At 43.7% G+C, this 21583-nt stretch overlaps 2 protein-coding genes across 6 annotated transcripts in view; both read right to left on the bottom strand.

The window, feature by feature from the left end:
• LOC148058923 (kazrin-like) overlaps nt 1–11310 on the bottom strand; it is a 38070-nt gene extending 26760 nt beyond the window's left edge. For all 4 annotated transcript variants that reach the window (XM_087781926.1, XM_087781925.1, XM_087781927.1 and 1 more), the window contains exons 1-2: nt 11179–11310; nt 1773–1921 (exon numbers count right to left, since the gene is read on the bottom strand). In XM_087781926.1, coding sequence (XP_087638052.1) covers nt 1773–1921; nt 11179–11242 — 213 coding nt within the window. In that variant the 5' untranslated portion in view covers nt 11243–11310. The remainder of the gene's footprint in view (nt 1–1772; nt 1922–11178) is intronic.
• Nucleotides 11311–14573: 3263 nt separating this feature from the next.
• Nucleotides 14574–21172, bottom strand: LOC148058922 (PR domain zinc finger protein 2-like). 2 transcript variants are annotated; one of them, XM_087781920.1, is made up of 4 exons: nt 20996–21172; nt 20194–20224; nt 15459–19161; nt 14574–15396 (listed from the first exon to the last, which is right to left on the bottom strand). In XM_087781920.1, the coding sequence occupies exon 3, from the start codon at nt 19093–19095 to the stop codon at nt 15472–15474; it is 3624 nt and encodes a 1207-aa protein (XP_087638046.1). In that variant the 5' UTR covers nt 19096–19161; nt 20194–20224; nt 20996–21172; the 3' UTR covers nt 14574–15396; nt 15459–15471. The 2 variants fall into 2 exon arrangements, with proteins under 2 accessions (XP_087638046.1, XP_087638045.1); XM_087781919.1 differs by lacking the exon at nt 20194–20224.
• Between the last annotated feature and the right edge of the window lie 411 nt (nt 21173–21583).

Genomic DNA, 21583 nt, shown 5'->3' with positions numbered 1-21583 from the left:
ATGAGAGAGAGAGTCATGAGAGAGAGAGAGTCATGAGAGAGAGAGAGTCATGAGAGAGAGAGAGTCATATGAGAGAGAGAGTCATATGAGAGAGAGAGTCATATGAGAGAGAGAGTCATATGAGAGAGAGAGTCATATGAGAGAGAGAGTCATGAGAGAGAGAGAGTCATGAGAGAGAGAGAGTCATGAGAGAGAGAGTCATGAGAGAGAGAGTCATGAGAGAGAGAGTCATGAGAGAGAGAGTCATGGGAGTCATGAGAGAGAGTCATAAGAGTCATGAGAGAGAGTCATGAGAGTCATGAGAGAGAGAGTCATGAGAGAGAGTCATGAGAGAGAGTCATAAGAGTCATGAGAGAGAGTCATGAGAGTCATGAGAGAGAGTCATAAGAGTCATGAGAGAGAGTCATAAGAGTCACGAGAGAGAGTCATGAGAGAGAGAGTCATGAGAGAGAGAGTCATGAGAGAGAGAGTCATGAGAGAGAGAGTCATGAGAGAGAGAGTCATGAGAGAGAGAGTCATGAGAGAGAGAGTCATGAGAGAGAGAGAGTCGTGAGAGAGAGAGAGTCATGAGAGAGAGAGTCATGAGAGAGAGAGTCATGAGAGAGAGAGTCATGAGAGAGAGAGAGTCATGAGAGAGAGAGAGTCATGAGAGAGAGAGAGTCATGAGAGAGAGAGAGTCATGAGAGAGAGAGTCATGAGAGAGAGAGTCATGAGAGAGAGAGAGTCATGAGAGAGAGAGAGTCATGAGAGAGAGAGAGTCATGAGAGAGAGAGAGTCATGAGAGAGAGAGTCATGAGAGAGAGAGTCATGAGAGAGAGAGTCATGAGAGAGAGAGTCATGAGAGAGAGAGTCATGAGAGAGAGAGTCATGAGAGAGAGAGAGTCATGAGAGAGAGAGAGTCATGAGAGAGAGAGAGTCATGAGAGAGAGAGAGTCATGAGAGGGAGAGAGTCATGAGAGAGAGAGTCATGAGAGAGAGAGTCATGAGAGAGAGAGTCATGAGAGAGAGAGTCATGAGAGAGAGAGTCATGAGAGAGAGAGTCATGAGAGAGAGAGTCATGAGAGAGAGAGTCATGAGAGAGAGAGAGTCATGAGAGAGAGAGAGTCATGAGAGGGAGAGAGTCATGAGAGAGAGAGAGTCATGAGAGAGAGAGAGTCATGAGAGAGAGAGAGTCATGAGAGAGAGAGAGTCATGAGAGGGAGAGAGTCATGAGAGAGAGAGTCATGAGAGAGAGAGTCATGAGAGAGAGAGAGTCATGAGAGAGAGAGTCATGAGAGAGAGAGTCATGAGAGAGAGAGTCATGAGAGAGAGAGTCATGAGAGAGAGAGTCATGAGAGAGAGAGTCATGAGAGAGAGAGTCATGAGAGTTTATATGTTTGTATGTGTGTGTATGTTTGTGTATGTTTGTGTACATGTGTGTACGTGTGTGTACATGTGTGTACATGTGTGTACATGTGTGTACATGTGTGTACATGTGTGTACATGTGTGTACATGTGTGTGTGTATATGTGTGTGTGTATATGTGTGTGTGTATATGTGTGTGTGTATATGTGTGTGTGTATATGTGTGTGTGTGTGTGTATGTGTGTATATGTGTGTGTGTGTATGTGTGTGTGTGTGTTTATGTGTGTGTGTATATGTGTGTACATGTGTGTATGTCAATTCACTTGTGTACCAAGAGTTGAAGTAGTAATGACTTCTATAGACAGTAGTGTGCAGTGTGCAGTGTGTAGTAAGCAGTGTGCAGTGTGCCGTGTGCCGTGTGCAGTGTACCTGAGCGTCCACCAGGAGGCGTCTCATCAGGGTCATGTTCTGCTGCATGTTCTCTCTCTCAGGGAACATCTGCTCGTCCTCCACACGCGTGTGTTCAGTTAACATGAACGTGTTGATCTGGTCGTTCAGGCTGTTTAGAGACGCCACTGCTGCGGAGACAAGTACACACTGAGACACACAACATTTCTACACACACATATACAGACACAACACTTCTACACAACATTTCTACATACAACACTTCTACAGAACACATCTACACACAACATTTCTACACACAACACAACACATCTACACACAACACTTCTACACACAACACTTCTACACACACATATACACACACATCTACAGACAACATTTCTGCACACACATCTACACAACACATCTACACACACCATTTCGACACACAACACATCTACACAAAACATCTACACACACAACATGGGAATTCTTGCCCATTCTTCCTTGCAAAACAGCTGGAGCTCAGTGAGGTTGGATGGAGAGCGTTGGTGAACAACAGTCTTCAGCTCTTTCCACAGATTCTCGATTGGATTCAGGTCTGGACTTTGACTTGGCCATTCTAACACCTGGATACGTCTATTTGTGAACCATTCCATTGTAGATTTGGCTTTATGTTTTGGATCATTGTCCTGTTGGAAGATAAATCTCCGTCCCAGTCTCAGGTCTTTTGCAGACTCCAACAGGTTTTCTTCCAGAATGGTCCTGTATTTGGCTCCATCCATCTTCCCATCAATTGTAGCCATCTTCCCTGTCCCTGCTGAAGAAAAGCAGGCCCAAACCATGATGCTGCCACCACCATGTTTGACAGTGGGGATGGTGTGTTCAGGGTGATGAGCTGTGTTGCTTTTACGCCAAACATATCGTTTTGCATTGTGGCCAAAAAGTTCGATTTTGGTTTCATCTGACCAGAGCACCTTCTTCCACATGTGTGGTGTGTCTCCCAGGTGGCTTGTGGCAAACTTTAAACAATACTTTTTATGGATATCTTTGAGAAATGGCTTTCTTCTTGCCACTCTTCCATAAAGGCCAGATGTGTGCAGTGCACGACTGATTGTTGTCCTCTGGACAGACTCTCCCACCTCAGCTGTAGTTATCTGCAGTTCATCCAGAGTGATCATGGGCCTCTTGGCTGCATCTCTGATCAGTCTTCTCCTTGTTTGAGATGAAAGTTTGGAGGGACGGCCGGGTCTTGGTAGATTTGCAGTGGTCTGATACTCCTTCCATTTCAATAGAATTGCTTGCACGGTGCTCCTTGAGATGTTTAAAGCTTGGGAAATCTTTTTGTATCCAAATCCGGCTTTAAACTTCTCCACAACAGTATCTCGGACCTGCCTGGTGTGTTCCTTTGTCTTCATGGTTCTCGCTTTCAACAGAACCCTGAGACTATCAAAGAGCAGGTGCATTTATACGGAGACTTGATGACACACAGGTGCCTTCTATTGATCATCATCAGTCATTGAGGACAACATTGGATCATTCAAAGATCCTCAACTTCTGGAGTGAGTTTACTGCACTGAAAGTAAAGGAGCGAATAATATAATAATAATATTACACTTTTCAGTTTTTTATTTGTTAAAAAAGAGTCATGAGTCACAAACATGGATCCATGAGTCACAAACATGGAGCCATGAGTCACAAACATGGATCATGAGTCACAAACATGGATCCATGAGTCACAAACATGGATCATGAGTCACAAACATGAATCATGAGTCACAAACATGGAGCCATGAGTCACAAACATGGATCATGAGTCACAAACATGGAGCCATGAGTCACAAACATGGAGCCATGAGTCACAAACATGGAGCCATGAGTCACAAACATGGATCATGAGTCACAAACATGGAGCCATGAGTCACAAACATGGATCATGAGTCACAAACATGGAGCCATGAGTCACAAACATGGATCATGAGTCACAAACATGGAGCCATGAGTCACAAACATGGATCATGAGTCACAAACATGGAGCCATGAGTCACAAACATGGATCATGAGTCACAAACATGGAGCCATGAGTCACAAACATGGATCATGAGTCACAAACATGGATCATGAGTCACAAACATGGATCATGAGTCACAAACATGAATCATGAGTCACAAACATGGAGCCATGAGTCACAAACATGGATCATGAGTCACAAACATGGAGCCATGAGTCACAAACATGGATCATGAGTCACAAACATGGATCCATGAGTCACAAACATGGATCATGAGTCACAAACATGAATCATGAGTCACAAACATGGAGCCATGAGTCACAAACATGGATCATGAGTCACAAACATGGAGCCATGAGTCACAAACATGGAGCCATGAGTCACAAACATGGAGCCATGAGTCACAAACATGGATCATGAGTCACAAACATGGAGCCATGAGTCACAAACATGGATCATGAGTCACAAACATGGAGCCATGAGTCACAAACATGGATCATGAGTCACAAACATGGAGCCATGAGTCACAAACATGGATCATGAGTCACAAACATGGATCATGAGTCACAAACATGGATCATGAGTCACAAACATGGAGCCATGAGTCACAAACATGGAGCCATGAGTCACAAACATGGATCATGAGTCACAAACATGGAGCCATGAGTCACAAACATGGAGCCATGAGTCACAAACATGGAGTCATGAGTCACAAACATGGAGCCATGAGTCACAAACATGGATCATGAGTCACAAACATGGATCATGAGTCACAAACATGGAGCCATGAGTCACAAACATGGATCATGAGTCACAAACATGGAGCCATGAGTCACAAACATGGAGCCATGAGTCACAAACATGGAGCCATGAGTCACAAACATGGATCATGAGTCACAAACATGGATCATGAGTCACAAACATGGATCATGAGTCACAAACATGGAGCCATGAGTCACAAACATGGAGCCATGAGTCACAAACATGGATCATGAGTCACAAACATGGAGCCATGAGTCACAAACATGGAGCCATGAGTCACAAACATGGATCATGAGTCACAAACATGGAGCCATGAGTCACAAACATTGAGCCATGAGTCACAAACATGGAGCCATGAGTCACAAACATGGAGCCATGAGTCACAAACATGGAGCCATGAGTCACAAACATGGAGCCATGAGTCACAAACATGGAGCCATGAGTCACAAACATGGAGCCATGAGTCACAAACATGGAGCCATGAGTCACAAACATGGAGCCATGAGTCACAAACATGGATCATGAGTCACAAACAAGGATCATGAGTCACAAACATGGATCATGAGTCACAAACAAGGATCATGAGTCACAAACATGGATCCATGAGTCACAAACATGGATCATGAGTCACAAACATGGATCATGAGTCACAAACATGGATCATGAGTCACAAACATGGATCATGAGTCACAAACATGGATCATGAGTCACAAACATGGAGCCATGAGTCACAAACATGGATCATGAGTCACAAACATGGAGCCATGAGTCACAAACATGGAGCCATGAGTCACAAACATGGAGCCATGAGTCACAAACATGGATCATGAGTCACAAACATGGAGCCATGAGTCACAAACATGGATCATGAGTCACAAACATGGATCATGAGTCACAAACATGGATCCATGAGTCACAAACATGGATCATGAGTCACAAACATGGATCATGAGTCACAAACATGGATCATGAGTCACAAACATGGATCATGAGTCACAAACATGGAGCCATGAGTCACAAACATGGATCATGAGTCACAAACATGGAGCCATGAGTCACAAACATGGATCATGAGTCACAAACATGGATCATGAGTCACAAACATGGATCATGAGTCACAAACATGGATCATGAGTCACAAACATGGATCCATGAGTCACAAACATGGATCATGAGTCACAAACATGGAGCCATGAGTCACAAACATGGATCATGAGTCACAAACATGGAGCCATGAGTCACAAACATGGATCCATGAGTCACAAACATGGAGCCATGAGTCACAAACATGGATCAATGAGTCACAAACATGGAGCCATGAGTCACAAACATGGAGCCATGAGTCACAAACATGGAGCCATGAGTCACAAACATGGATCCATGAGTCACAAACATGGATCATGAGTCACAAACATGGAGCCATGAGTCACAAACATGGATCATGAGTCACAAACATGGATCATGAGTCACAAACATGGATCATGAGTCACAAACATGGAGCCATGAGTCACAAACATGGATCATGAGTCACAGACATGGAGCCATGAGTCACAGACATGGAGCCATGAGTCACAAACATGGATCATGAGTCACAAACATGGAGCCATGAGTCACAAACATGGATCATGAGTCACAAACATGGATCATGAGTCACAAACATGGATCATGAGTCACAAACATGGATCATGAGTCACAAACATGGATCATGAGTCACAAACATGGATCATGAGTCACAAACATGGAGCCATGAGTCACAAACATGGATCATGAGTCACAAACATGGATCATGAGTCACAAACATGGAGCCATGAGTCACAAACATGGAGCCATGAGTCACAAACATGGATCATGAGTCACAAACATGGATCCATGAGTCACAAACATGGATCATGAGTCACAAACATGGATCATGAGTCACAAACATGGATCCATGAGTCACAAACATGGATCATGAGTCACAAACATGGATCATGAGTCACAAACATGGAGCCATGAGTCACAAACATGGATCCATGAGTCACAAACATGGATCATGAGTCACAAACATGGATCATGAGTCACAAACATGGATCATGAGTCACAAACATGGATCCATGAGTCACAAACATGGATCATGAGTCACAAACATGGATCATGAGTCACAAACATGGATCATGAGTCACAAACATGGATCATGAGTCACAAACATGGATCATGAGTCACAAACATGGATCATGAGTCACAAACATGGATCATGAGTCACAAACATGGAGCCATGAGTCACAAACATGGATCCATGAGTCACAAACATGGATCATGAGTCACAAACATGGATCATGAGTCACAAACATGGATCCATGAGTCACAAACATGGATCATGAGTCACAAACATGGATCATGAGTCACAAACATGGAGCCATGAGTCACAAACATGGATCATGAGTCACAAACATGGATCATGAGTCACAAACATGGAGCCATGAGTCACAAACATGGATCATGAGTCACAAACATGGATCATGAGTCACAAACATGGAGCCATGAGTCACAAACATGGAGCCATGAGTCACAAACATGGATCAATGAGTCACAAACATGGATCCATGAGTCACAAACATGGATCATGAGTCACAAACATGGATCCATGAGTCACAAACATGGATCCATGAGTCACAAACATTGATCATGAGTCACAAACATGGAGCCATGAGTCACAAACATGGAGCCATGAGTCACAAACATGGATCAATGAGTCACAAACATGGAGCCATGAGTCACAAACATGGAGCCATGAGTCACAAACATGGATCATGAGTCACAAACATGGATCATGAGTCACAAACATGGATCATGAGTCACAAACATGGATCCATGAGTCACAAACATGGATCATGAGTCACAAACATGGATCATGAGTCACAAACATGGATCCATGAGTCACAAACATGGATCCATGAGTCACAAACATGGATCATGAGTCACAAACATGGATCCATGAGTCACAAACATGGATCATGAGTCACAAACATGGATCCATGAGTCACAAACATGGAGCCATGAGTCACAAACATGGATCCATGAGTCACAAACATCGTGAGTTGAACCTTCACATCAAACAAGTCCAACATTCAGTCTGCTGACACCTAGTGGACAAACCTGGACAAGACACGCAATAAAGGAACATTAATGTTGTTGATTTACTTAATGCTTAATAAACTTAATAAACTGCATCAAAACACTTTTGTCTTCGTAAATACAAAACTACAAACTCTTTAAATAAATAACTTTTTAAGTTTAAAACTATTTTATTTAGTTCGATCAAACCATCAACTTATTTAGTCGTGAAAATATATTTTGGATCAAAATGACGAACAAAGTAGTTTTTAAATCACATTAACGTTGAATAAAAGCTAATAATGACGTTTGTATCAGGTTTCAAAAGTTTTTCATTCCAGAATCAAAACATTCAAACTAAAGGATCAACATGAGACGTCTGAGAATTCCAGTTTAAGGATTAAAGATGGAGTTTTGTCCAGAGGTCAGAGGTCACACAGGTGAACTGAAGGTCATCACAGCAGGTGAGACCAACAGGAAGAGGAACCTCAACTAAATAAAACACCTGCCGTGACAAAGATTCACTTTAACTTCAAAGTCGTTTCTCTGGTGAAGTCGAAGCTCAACGTCTCACGACCTTCATGTCTGAGGAGCAGAAGAAGATCAGAGCAGAAGAAGAAGATCCAAGCGGCTCCTCAATGTTCTTCAGTGAAGATGAAGACACCAGTTCCTCGTCAACTCGTGCTCACAAGAAGATGCTGACACACAATCAAACATGACATAAAGACACAAAACACTCAGATTCAAGGTCACCGAGGTCACCGAGGTCACCGAGGTCACCGAGGTCACCGAGGTCACCGAGGTCACCGAGGTCACGGACCCGTGAGGATTCAGTCACATGACCACACAAGAAACGAGAAGCACCGTCCGTTCCTTCCCTCACTCGTGAACAAGATCGAGGTTCATGGTCAAACATCGGAGCCGAGGCAACAAGACATGAACGTTGTCTCAACGATGAGTTGAACAAACGTGTGACACGAGGGAGGAACTCGGTTCTGGAGGATGATGGAGCTTCTGGGTCAGAGATGAAGTTCAAACGTTCACACGTCGTCTGCAGGTGATGATGTGAAAACACATGAACTCCGGCTGAACTCACTGCTGAGCTGCTTCTGGATGAAACACCAGCGGAAGATACAGCAGAACCAAAGTAGTTCAATACATGTTGTGTTGTTGTCTTGTTGTGTTGTTGTGTTGTTGTGTGTAAGCGGCTGAACACACAGACGAAGAGTCGTAACATCTTCTCAGATGAACGACGTCGACAAGAACCAACAGAAGTTAATAAATGAGTTTGTTTGTGTTCAAGTGTGAACATGTGACTCAGACTTGAATAAACTAAAATAATAAAATAATAATAATAATACAAATAAACTGAAACATCTTGAAGAAGAAGAACCTTCTGACAAACATCTTGAAGAAGAACCTTCTGACAAACATCTTGAAGAAGAACCTTCTGACAAACATCTTGAAGAAGAAGAACCTTCTGACAAACATCTTGAAGAAGAAGAACCTTCTGACAAACATCTTGAAGAAGAAGAACCTTCTGACAAACATCTTGAAGAAGAACCTTCTGACAAACATCTTGAAGAAGAACCTTCTGACAAACATCTTGAAGAAGAAGAACCTTCTGACAAACATCTTGAAGAAGAAGAACCTTCTGACAAACATCTTGAAGAAGAACCTTCTGACAAACATCTTGAAGAAGAACCTTCTGACAGACATCTTGAAGAAGAACCTTCTGACAAACATCTTGAAGAAGAACCTTCTGACAAACATCTTGAAGAAGAAGAACCTTCTGACAAACATCTTGAAGAAGAACCTTCTGACAAACATCTTGAAGAAGAAGAACCTTCTGACAAACATCTTGAAGAAGAAGAACCTTCTGACAAACATCTTGAAGAAGAAGAACCTTCTGACAAACATCTTGAAGAAGAACCTTCTGACAAACATCTTGAAGAAGAACCTTCTGACAAACATCTTGAAGAAGAAGAACCTTCTGACAAACATCTTGAAGAAGAAGAACCTTATGACAAACATCTTGAAGAAGAACCTTCTGACAAACATCTTGAAGAAGAAGAACCTTCTGACAAACATCTTGAAGAAGAACCTTCTGACAAACATCTTGAAGAAGAAGAACCTTCTGACAAACATCTTGAAGAAGAAGAACCTTCTGCCAAACATCTTGAAGAAGAAGAACCTTCTGCCAAACATCTTGAAGAAGAAGAACCTTCTGCCAAACATCTAGAAGAAGAACCTTCTGACAAACATCTAGAAGAAGAACCTTCTGACAAACATCTTGAAGAAGAACCTTCTGACAAACATCTTGAAGAAGAAGAACCTTCTGACAAACATCTTGAAGAAGAACCTTCTGACAAACATCATGAAGAAGAACCTTCTGACAAACATCTTGAAGAAGAACCTTCTGACAAACATCTTGAAGAAGAACCTTCTGACAAACATCTTGAAGAAGAACCTCCTGACAAACATCTTGAAGAAGAACCTCCTGACAAACATCTTGAAGAAGAACCTTCTGACAAACATCTTGAAGAAGAACCTTCTGACAAACATCTTGAAGAAGAACCTCCTGACAAACATCTTGAAGAAGAACCTTCTGACAAACATCTTGAAGAAGAACCTTCTGACAAGAACCTTCTGTCACATGACGTCGTCCGTACGTCACATGATGTTACGCTTATTACTTTTTAAAGTTGCTCTGAAATCTGGGCGAACAAGAGGTTACGAGGGCAGACAGGTTACCAGTCTCACACACACGTGTGACGATGAAAGACGATCATTGATCACATCTGTGCTCCTTAGACTCGTCGTCACAAGAGACTCTTTGACACATCAGTGTCTGTTCACGTGCACGTCAGTGTCTGTTCACGTGCACGTCAGTGTCTGTTCACGTGCACGTCAGAGAAGTGTTCACGTGCACGTCAGAGAAGTGTTCACGTGCACGTCAGAGAAGTGTTCACGTGCACGTCAGAGAAGTGTTCACGTGCACGTCAGTGTCTGTTCACGTGCACGTCAGAGAAGTGTTCACGTGCACGTCAGAGAAGTGTTCACGTGCACGCTCACACCTCAACAACATGTTCTCTCATGAACTCTGACTCCAGACGATCAGAGACTCAAACACATGAACGACGACGAGGATGTGAGGTTGAGGCTAAAAATAGCAACAAAAAAATCCTTTTCTCATCCGACTTCTGCTCTCGCTTCCCTCACAGCAGCTTCAAAGAGAACTGCTGGGTTCTGGAGCCGCCGTGACGAGTCCACCTCAGAGGAGCTGGATCCACGGAGCTCGAGTGACTTCATAGAACTTGATCAGATGTGTCTCTGGTGATGAACCAGAGAAGAAAGTCTGGATCCATCTCTCGCTCAAACATGATGGTCAAGAAAACCTTCTGGAACGTTCAACGATCTTCAGGTGGAGCAAGAAGAAGAATCTATTGATGAAGATGATTCTAAACATCACAGGTTCACGTCCCTCTCGTGTCTCCAACAACAGAAACATCACACACTGAGATACAAACTACAATCATCTCCTCCATCACTGATTATTGTTGAAGAATCTTCTCAACTTACTGGCTTGCATGAGCTGATCCTGTTGTCCGAACACCTGAGAGAAGGGACTGCAGGTGAGCTCCATGACTGATGGTCAGCGAAGCTGCTGAGAAGATGGTCAGAGGCTGTAGAGCAGCTCCTCTCCTTCTCTCCTCACTCTCCTTACTCTCCTCCTCCTCTCCTTACTCTCCTCCTCCTCGTCTCCTCCTCTCCTTACTCTCCTCCTCTTCTTCTCTCCTCCTCCTCCTCTTCTCTCCTTACTCTCCTCCTCCTCGTCTCCTTCTCTCCTCCTCTTCTTCTCTCTTCTCTCGTCCTCTTCTTCTCTCCTCCTCCTCTTCTCTCCTCCTCTTCTTCTCTCCTCCTCTTCCTCTTCTCTCCTTACTCTCCTCCTCCTCGTCTCCTTCTCTCCTCCTCTTCTTCTCTCTTCTCTCCACCTCCTCTTCTCTCCTCTTCTTCTCTCTTCTCTCCTCCTCCTCCTTCTCTCCTCCTCTTCCTCCAGAGGTCTTTGAAATGTTTCTACGTCTTCGCTGCTAAAGCCGTGGCTCTGTGTTGACGATCAGTGTTGATGCTCATTATCTGCTGCGACTGAGAAGAACATCAACAGAGCGAGAGAAGAGAGAGACGTGTGTGTGTGTGTGTGTGTGTGTGTGTGTGTGTGTGTGTGTGTGTGTGTGTGTGTGTGTGTGTGTGTGTGTCATCAAGAATCTGCTGATGTTCGGAACAGTTGATTCTTCCTCTACAACCTCAGCATCTTCACAACTGCTTCTTCATGAGTATAGTTAGTAATAAAGTGTGTGTGTGCGTGCAGGTGTGTGTGCGTGCAGGTGTGTGTGCGTGCAGGTGTGTGTGCGTGCGTGCGTGCAGGTGTGTGTGCGTGCAGGTGTGTGTGCGTGCAGGTGTGTGTGCGTGCAGGTGTGTGTTCGTGCAGGTGTGTGTTCGTGCAGGTGTGTGTGCGTGCAGGTGTGTGTGCGTGCAGGTGTGTGTGCATGCAGGTGTGTGTTCGTGCAGGTGTGTGTTCGTGCAGGTGTGTGTGCGTGCAGGTGTGTTCGTCCAGGTGTGTGTGCGTGCAGGTGTGTGTTCGTGCAGGTGTGTGTGCGTGCAGGTGTGTGTGCGTGCAGGTGTGTGTTCGTGCAGGTGTGTAAGAAATAAACATGAGATTAGAGGGTGAAGCATGTAAGAAATAAACATGAGATTAGAGGGTGAAGCAGGTAAGAAATAAACATGAGATTAGAGGGTGAAGCATGTAAGAAATAAACATGAGATTAGAGGGTGAAGCATGTAAGAAATAAACATGAGATTAGAGGGTGAAGCATGTAAGAAATAAACATGAGATTAGAGGGTGAAGCAGGTAAGAAATAAACATGAGATTAGAGGGTGAAGCAGGTAAGAAATAAACATGAGATTAGAGGGTGAAGCATGTAAGAAATAAACATGAGATTAGAGGGTGAAGCATGTAATAAATAAACATGAGATTAGAGGGTGAAGCATGTAAGAAATAAACATGAGATTAGAGGGTGAAGCATGTAAGAAATAAACATGAGATTAGAGGGTGAAGCATGTAAGAAATAAACATGAGATTAGAGGGTGAAGCAGGTAAGAAATAAACATGAGATTAGAGGGTGAAGCATGTAAGAAATAAACATGAGATTAGAGGGTGAAGCAGGTAAGAAATAAACATGAGATTAGAGGGTGAAGCATGTAAGAAATAAACATGAGATTAGAGGGTGAAGCAGGTAAGAAATAAACATGAGATTAGAGGGTGAAGCAGGTAAGAAATAAACATGAGATTAGAGGGTGAAGCAGGTAAGAAATAAACATGAGATTAGAGGGTGAAGCAGGTAAGAAATAAACATGAGATTAGAGGGTGAAGCATGTAAGAAATAAACATGAGATTAGAGGGTGAAGCATGTAAGAAATAAACATGAGATTAGAGGGTGAAGCAGGTAAGAAATAAACATGAGATTAGAGGGTGAAGCATGTAAGAAATAAACATGAGATTAGAGGGTGAAGCATGTAAGAAATAAACATGAGATTAGAGGGTGAAGCATGTAAGAAATAAACATGAGATTAGAGGGTGAAGCATGTAAGAAATAAACATGAGATTAGAGGGTGAAGCATGTAAGAAATAAACATGAGATTAGAGGGTGAAGCATGTAAGAAATAAACATGAGATTAGAGGGTGAAGCATGTAAGAAATAAACATGAGATTAGAGGGTGAAGCATGTAAGAAATAAACATGAGATTAGAGGGTGAAGCAGGTAAGAAATAAACATGAGATTAGAGGGTGAAGCATGTAAGAAATAAACATGAGATTAGAGGGTGAAGCAGGTAAGAAATAAACATGAGATTAGAGGGTGAAGCATGTAAGAAATAAACATGAGATTAGAGGGTGAAGCAGGTAAGAAATAAACATGAGATTAGAGGGTGAAGCATGTAAGAAATAAACATGAGATTAGAGGGTGAAGCATGTAAGACATACATCAGTGCAGTGGTTTCTCAACATCTTCACCTTCACACACGTGTTGATTCTCAGGTGAACGAAGAGAAATCATCTCTAATAACGTCCTGATGAACTCGTCTCCAGGTGACGGAGCAGGAAGTGATTCCATGGATCCTATTGGCTGATATCAGTGTCCATGAGTTTCATCTGATCTTCTGACGTGTTGAAGAACATATGGTTTCACATCGTCTGAGCACACACTCGAGTCGGAGACTTCATCATGAATCACCAAAATAATCAAATCAGGTCAATCTCTATGTGCACGAGATGAAGTTGCCATGACAACGGTGTATCAGCACAACTGCTGAACTTTTCAAAATGTGTTGGAATTAGTTTGAGAAAATAATTCTTGTCTTTCAAGAGTAACGTGTCATTGAGCTGAAGATCATGTGACATGAAGTGATGGAGGTCATGTGACTTACGTTGAAGGTCTAGACCAATGGAAACGTTCCTCCTGAAGGAACAAACATGTTGACGATCAGAAGAACGTTTGGCTCATGATTTCCCGAGCCATCGAGACGAGGAACCTTCGGACACATCAAGTTACACAGAAATATTCAACCACTGTCTTGAGTTAAAGAATGAAGAGTAAATCCATCATTGATATCATGTTGGGAGATTATCAATTCACTTATCAATCAATATTATCAATATCTTAACGACGTCTACAGATTCCTCTCAGATATTAGAGACATTAAGATCACGTCATAATACTTGTTCAGATCCTTGTTAGTTAGAAGTTACTTCAAAGTTCTATTTGAGGTTCTACAAATATTATTATACAAGACATGTTTATTTCTTGACGTTTGTATTTTGACTGTCGATCCTGACGCAGCTTCCAGGCATCCTGCGGTCAGGTGAGGGAACAGCGCCACCACCTGGACGCTCGAGTGTCTTGACATTGAAAACAAACGTGTGCACTTTGAGATTCTGCATTTAATCAAACTCTGATGGAGAAGAAAAAACTTCAGTGCAAATCAAACTTCCCAGGATTCTTGAGACCGTCAATGATTCTTCATAAATATACAGTTTACACCTTGAAATGCTACGAGCACTTTTCACAGTTAAATACGTCTTTCTGTACAACAAACACAGCAGCTTCAAGTACGTGAGACATCATGACTACCCTGTTTATAATCAACATTAACTATTGTTGAGTCAAACATTCACATTGAGATCATTTCATCTACATTTTCTTTCTTCAACCATTTCATGCCAAGTTGACAGCGAACATTCACTTCTTCTGTTGCGCTTCACTTACATGAGCGCTTCAGTGACACCAGCAGCCAATCACTGCACGAGACTTTGAACGGATTATTTACACTTTAGAACACGTTGATCTCTCAATCGTTGCTTGAACATCTCATGCACCAGATTCTTCATATTTGAGAAGAAGCTGAAAATGACCTTCATGTACAAAACTAAGTTATTTAACAGAGTTTTTAAGGCCAGATTTCATCATCAGCGTCAGACGAGTGCAGTGGAAACACGAGTCGAAGCTCAACATCAGAGGGAAAAGTGCAAATGCAAGAAGGAAAACCATCTTCATCCAGAAACATGAGCTGCTTTACCTTCTCAGTGATGACATTCAGCCATCACTCAACTTCAAAGTGCAAATCCAAGCAGTTGACAGTTGTTTTTTAAGTATAAAGGGAGAGAATCGAGGTGAGAATCGAAGGAAGTCAGCAGGACGTCGAGGCTCGATGTGTGAAGATTTCCAGTGTTTGAGACACGAGGACCTGGAACACACGTGGTCACGTCAACACAAGGATTACAGGCGAGACTTGATGTTGTGATTCACCTGCAGCTGATGCTCAAGCGGTCGTACTTTGTTTGGAGCTGCTGGGAAACATGGCGCCCTGTCGACCGGTCCTCAGCTCGTCCTGGTGGCTCTGTTGCGGCGCCACGATGGACAGTTTCATCTCTTTGACGCCGGGCCTCATGCGGCTGTACTGGCGCATCGCCGGGTGAAAAGTGCGAACCACGTGACGCTCGCTCATCGCCGGCGGATCCGTGTTTGGCTGTGGGTTCTCCGAGTTCTTTAGACTCTTCTTGTGCGGAACCACGTCCTGCTCGGCTTGAACGGCGGCTCTCTTGGCGGGTCCGGAGGTCTGGAGTCTGGTCTTATGCGGGGACGAGGTTTGCTCTTCTTTGACCTGCAGACGTTGATCGTTTTCCTTCGTCAAAGAAATCCCACTTTCCTTTCTGGCCTTGGCCTCGTCGGACTTCTTGAGACACACGGCCATGTGTTTGGTTCTGCTGCGCCTCATGGTGAAGTCTCGTCCACAGCGAGGACACACGAAGAGCTCGTGGTCAGGCAGCTCCATGTCAGCCGAGCCGATGGACTTGTTTCTGTTGGGCAGCAGCTTCTTCTTCCTTCTGCTGATCATTCTCAGCTTGTCTTTCACGCCCGACTCCTCGTCCTTGTTGGACTGACTCGCTCGGTTCGAAGCATTGAATTCATTGGAGGAGTTGGTTGTTGCAAGAACTCCATTTTGGGATTTAGCAAAGTGTCGTAAAGGAATGGGGTTTTTCTTGGGCGTGTACCTCCGTTTGTCACTGGCGTTGGCACAAGCCAGGATGTGCTTGTGCAGCTCCGGCATGTTGTCGAAGCTCTTGCCACACTTGGTGCAGCGTATGGCCGTGGTGAAGGTCTGAGGGATGTTGTGAGTGGTGAAGTTCGTGGCAGAGGCGGTGGACCCGGCAGGAGAGCGGTTGTGATAAGGGAAGGGAGGCGGCTTGTAGCTGGGATAATGTTGATTGATACCAAGACGAACATCTGGAGCTTTGTCTTGTGCGGCGAGGATTTTGATGGTCGTGAGCAGCTCCTCAGCTGCCACCTTGACCTGGTCCTCTTCCTTCTTCACCGTGATGGTTTCCTTCTCCGAGACGTTGTCCTCGGAGGAACCTTTGCTGACCTTTGTTAAGGTGTTGTAGTTCTGAGGCCTCAGTTTGCCCTTCTCCTCCTCGGTGTACGAGCAGGTCTTGCCAGGGTGAAGCTCCTCCTGATGCTGCTTCAGGTTACTGAGGTAGACGAAGTCTTTCACGCACACACTGCACACGTAGGTCTTCCCAACACCATGCAGGCTGGACCGATGGTCCAGAAGCGCAGCCGACTTCTCAAACAGCAACACACAGAACTCACACTTGAAGGGCCACTCGTGGGCGTGGCTGCCGACGTGATGACCGAGTTCCTTCATGGAATGAAACAGCTGATCACACACGTTGCAGACAAAGTTCTTTGTAAAGGTTTGTGGTAGTGGGTCGAGTTGAGATTTGAGATGGTCGTCTTTTTCAAAGGAGGGTGAACATGGGGGTGCGGGACGATCGTGGTCTTTCTGGACTTCATTATCCACAGTTGATTCTTCACTCAGACTTGGGTCCAGACATGGCAGGTCAGCAACGGTGCTTAGCAATGAGTCCTCGTCCACATCAGCTTCAGTAGTAGACTCGCACACAGCAGGACAATCAGGAGTGTCGGCAGCAGAACTCGACACCAGATCAGCAGTTGAGGAGAGAAAAAACGAAGGTTCCACTGGAGCGTCGCTGGACAGAGAGACCAGAGGTTCCTGCTCCACCTGCTCCAGGTTCTGGTGGATGCTGAGGGGAGGCAGCATGTTGGTGTTCGCGTCCAGAGCTATGGTGCACTCGATCAACACCGTGTTGCTGGTTAGATTGTAAGAATTCACCAGGGAATCGTTCAAGGTCAGAGAAGGTGGAAATGTCCCAGCAGGACTCGACTCCATCACGGGTTGATCCGTGAGGAACACGTGGTTCAACGACGGGTCGAGTGGTTGTGAGAGCGTAACAAGGTTCGTTGGGTTTCCACCGGGGAACGACAGATCACACTCCGATGGGTTCATGGGTTCCGTGCACACCATGATGGGCTCGGGAGAGATGTTGGAAGCCAGGACTTGGATGGGCTGGTTCGACGGGTTGGGTAGAAGCGACGACGGCGTCAAAACGGTGAATAAGGAGGGCGAGGAGGACAGAACGCTGTGTAAAGCTGTCGGGGCGAATGCGATGGAGCACGGCGGCGCAGGAGAGAGAGAAGGTGGGACTCTGGTCAGAGAGCCAGAGGGCAGGGCCAGTCCATAAACTAGTCCAGAGTCTGTCATCTCTGGACCCGTCACCAACGTGAGGTCCGGCAGCAAACCCTCCTCAGGATCCATTTGGGCTATATTTGGTTCACTGGTACCGTCTGGAGCCTTTTGAAACATCAACGAATTTGATTTTCCTTCTGCCCGTAAAACAGCCTGAAGGACTAAATTAGACAAGAATTCTGATTCGACGACACTCGTTCTTTGCAAACTCAGATCCAGTGCAGAGCCGGGAGGGTCAGCAGCGTCGACTCGCTTCAGAGAGTTGGACAGATCCAGAGGTTGCTGGTAGCAGGACTTTCTGTGGACATCAGTAGATGAAGTGTCAACAGGCTGCTGTGTCACATGATCACTCGAACCTTTAGACAGAGTCTCATCAACACTCTCAGCGACACAGTCTTCGGCCATGATTTCCAGCGGTCCCTCATTGGAAGAAGGACTTTGCTGTGTGGAACCTTGAGGAGAACCCGTCCTCCTTTTGAACCTTCCTGCAGACAAGCAGGCAGAAGCGCTCTGGCCTTCAGTGATGACTTGCTTCTTCAAGAGCTGCTTCAGCTTCTCAAAAGGAAACACTGGACGCTGCTTCTGTCCTTCCCTCGACTCAGTGGTTTCTACCGATGGAGACTCAACTGAGGAGGACACGGACGTCTCTGGTCCCTGCTGTGGTAACAGAGATCCAGGAGCCTCCAGACATTCGTTGGACTCCTGGACAGGGTCCAGCATCGAGCCTTCAACTTCGACCGACGCTAAAGATCCAACATGAACGTCAGTTACTTCACACCCACTCACTGTGCTCGTCACAATCTTTCCATCGATGTAAAAGCAGAGACTCTCTGAGACACTACTGGAGACATTCAGCATGAATTGTTCTCCTTCATGTTCCTGAACATCTGCAACAGCTGCCTCTGAACCACCGCCAGCTTCCTGCCCAACTGCCGTGTGAGAACTCTCACTCGTCTCCAGGAGCCGCCGGTGAATGTGGCTTTCGTGTTGTTCCCTGGTGGCCACTGAGGTGAACTTCTTGTTGCAGTAGTTACAGGCGTGATGTACTTCACGTGTTCGTGTCGACGCAGGTTCATCCGCTGTCACAACACCACTCGTGGGGGATGAAAGGAGATGTTGTGTATCGTCCTGCTGCATCTGACCTGAACGTGAACCTGAGGAACGTTTGCTCTTTTCACTCTTGTGAGCGTGTCCCGTGTGGACAACGTGTTGGTCGAGGTCCTGTTCGCTGGTGAACAGAGTTTGACAGAACATGCAGAGGAACCCAGTGTGAGGAGGATGTTTGTGAGAAGATACTTCTTGTCCATATTCGTGTGTGTGAGACACGTTCTCCATGTCTGTTGGCAGGAGGTGATCAAGTTCAGAAGCAGGTCCGTCACAGCAGGTTCTCACTCATCACACCTGAAGGAAACGAGAGATGAAGTAGAGATATGTCGTTAGAACAGAAGAATCAGGAGTTTCATCAGAACATGTTCTATATTGAATATGAAAAGATGTTAAATATAGAGTTTCATCAGAACATGTTCTATATTGAATATGAAAAGATGTTAAATATAGAGTTTCATCAGAACATGTTCTATATTGAATATGAAAAGATGTTAAATATAGAGTTTCACCATTTAGATCAAACCACAAATCTACGTTGAAACATTGTCAGACAACATTGATCGATGATATTGAAACAACATTGTGTTCGATATGGTCGACATTTAATTCTTACATTGATTCAACTAAATATGCATTTATTACGATGAATCCTGTCTATACTGGCCACAGATGTCTCACCATCACTTGTCTTGAAGCCATGCGTTTGTTTATCCATCCATCCATCCATCCATCCATCATTTTTCCCCAACGACAGATTTTCAACATTGAAATACAGTATTTTGAATGAACATTGAAATAACATTGAAATAACATTGAAATAACATAACATTGAATGAACATTGAAATAACATTGAATGAACATTGAATGAACATTGAATGAACATTGAATGAACATTGAATGAACATTGAAATAACATTGAATGAACATTGAATGAACATTGAATGAACATTGAAAACTCAATGTCAACCATAACTAACTAGTCTGACTAACAATCACCATTGAATCAAGCGACAGATGTTGTTGTCAAAACCATGAAAGTGTTGCCATTTAACAGTGTTCAGCAGCATTTTTTAATTATTTATTTTTTTAAATGAACATACATTGAAAGCAAAAGCAAGATCTTAGTGTCTTCATAAAAGGCTCCAGACACACCTGTGCATCAAGCAGGTGCTAAAGAGTGAACACTCACTAAAGTGTTTGTTTCAAATGTTTCTTAAAACTCGCTGTCGATGTAGTTCTGAAAAACAACGTTTATTGTATCCACATTTGAATGACCTATCAGTTGATTACATAATAACATTAATAAAAATAACTTGAAAACATACTTCTGAGTTCTTGTTTCACGGAACGTTGACTCTGACGAGGAAAGAGCTTCATTTAAATGTATTAAAAACAGAAAAACAAAGAAGAATCTTATTTACAAACGTATGTGAAGCTCATGACAAAGTTGTAAAAGCTTCTCTGTCGTCGAACACAACAGAAGTGCTTTAGTGTAAACAAATATTTGCATCATATTTGAGGCTTCAATGAAGTCAACACTATAAAGGAAATAAAAAAATTGCGTCATCCATGTTTTTAAAGATCAAACGTTCCAACTGTGGCCCAGGATCACATCCTGGTCTTAGACCTGGATCACATCCTGGTCTTAGAACTGGATCACATCCTGGTCTTAGACCTGGATCACATCCTGGTCTTAGACCTGGATCACATCCTGGTCTTAGACCTGGATCACATCCTGGTCTTAGAACTGGATCAGTTTAGAATCTTAAACACGTTTCTTCTGCTTGATTGTCCTTTGATCCAGAAACACGAACTGGATCCTTTAAATGCACTACAGACACAAATAACATAAATATGATAGTTTTTATCACAGTTATATTTAATACGTCACATCTGCGTTCTATTGGCGAATACACGCAAAAACAGCGTGATTTGAGAAATACTAAATATATATATTTGGTAAATTCCTGATTTGAAATACATTCAAACGTCGCACGTTATTCGTGATAAACAGGCCTGAAGCTCAAATGAACGAGGAGATGAACGAGTGAAGAATAAAAGAATGAAAGAATAAAAGAATGAAAGAATAAAAGATTAAAAGAATAAAAGAATGTGTTCGAGTCTCACCTGATGACGCGCGTCCTTCATCGATCACGAAACACGTCATGTGTTGCTACACAAGCTACACAACTACACAACTACACACGTTAGCTCGAGCAGACGAGACTCGTGTCCACAAACATCTCGTGTGTGTTGTGTTGTTGTGTGTGTGTGTCTCAGTGTCACACACTAGTTGTGCAGTTTGATGTTCTGATCATGTTGTCAACAGCTGTGCACACTCCAGCTACCTTCACTCTGATTGGTTGAGCAGCGCAAACGTCAAATCTGAACCAATCAGTGACGAGTTTACTCGATACGTGAGTCGATGAGTTTTAAACAACGTCACCATCATCCATGTTTTTATACGTTTAACGTTTAATTCCTGCTGCCTTCATATGAGGTTTGATACTTTATATATATATATATATCTCATGATATCATGTGAGCCTTTAGTTGTCCTTCCATTCTATACATGCTATTAGCATTATGGACTGCAATGTTCCATTATTGCCAGCAGATGGAGCCACATATCTGTGACATGAAGGGAGGAGTTTATTGAATGAATTCCTGAAAATACAATTTATACTTTTAAAATGCTGCACATTGTTATATATA

The sequence above is a fragment of the Callionymus lyra genome, chromosome 19, assembly GCF_982586985.1.
Source record: "Callionymus lyra chromosome 19, fCalLyr1.hap1.1, whole genome shotgun sequence".
Classification (NCBI taxonomy): domain Eukaryota; kingdom Metazoa; phylum Chordata; class Actinopteri; order Syngnathiformes; family Callionymidae; genus Callionymus; species Callionymus lyra.
Note: the sequence above shows the minus strand (reverse complement) of the source record. Positions and strands in the feature narration are given on the sequence as shown.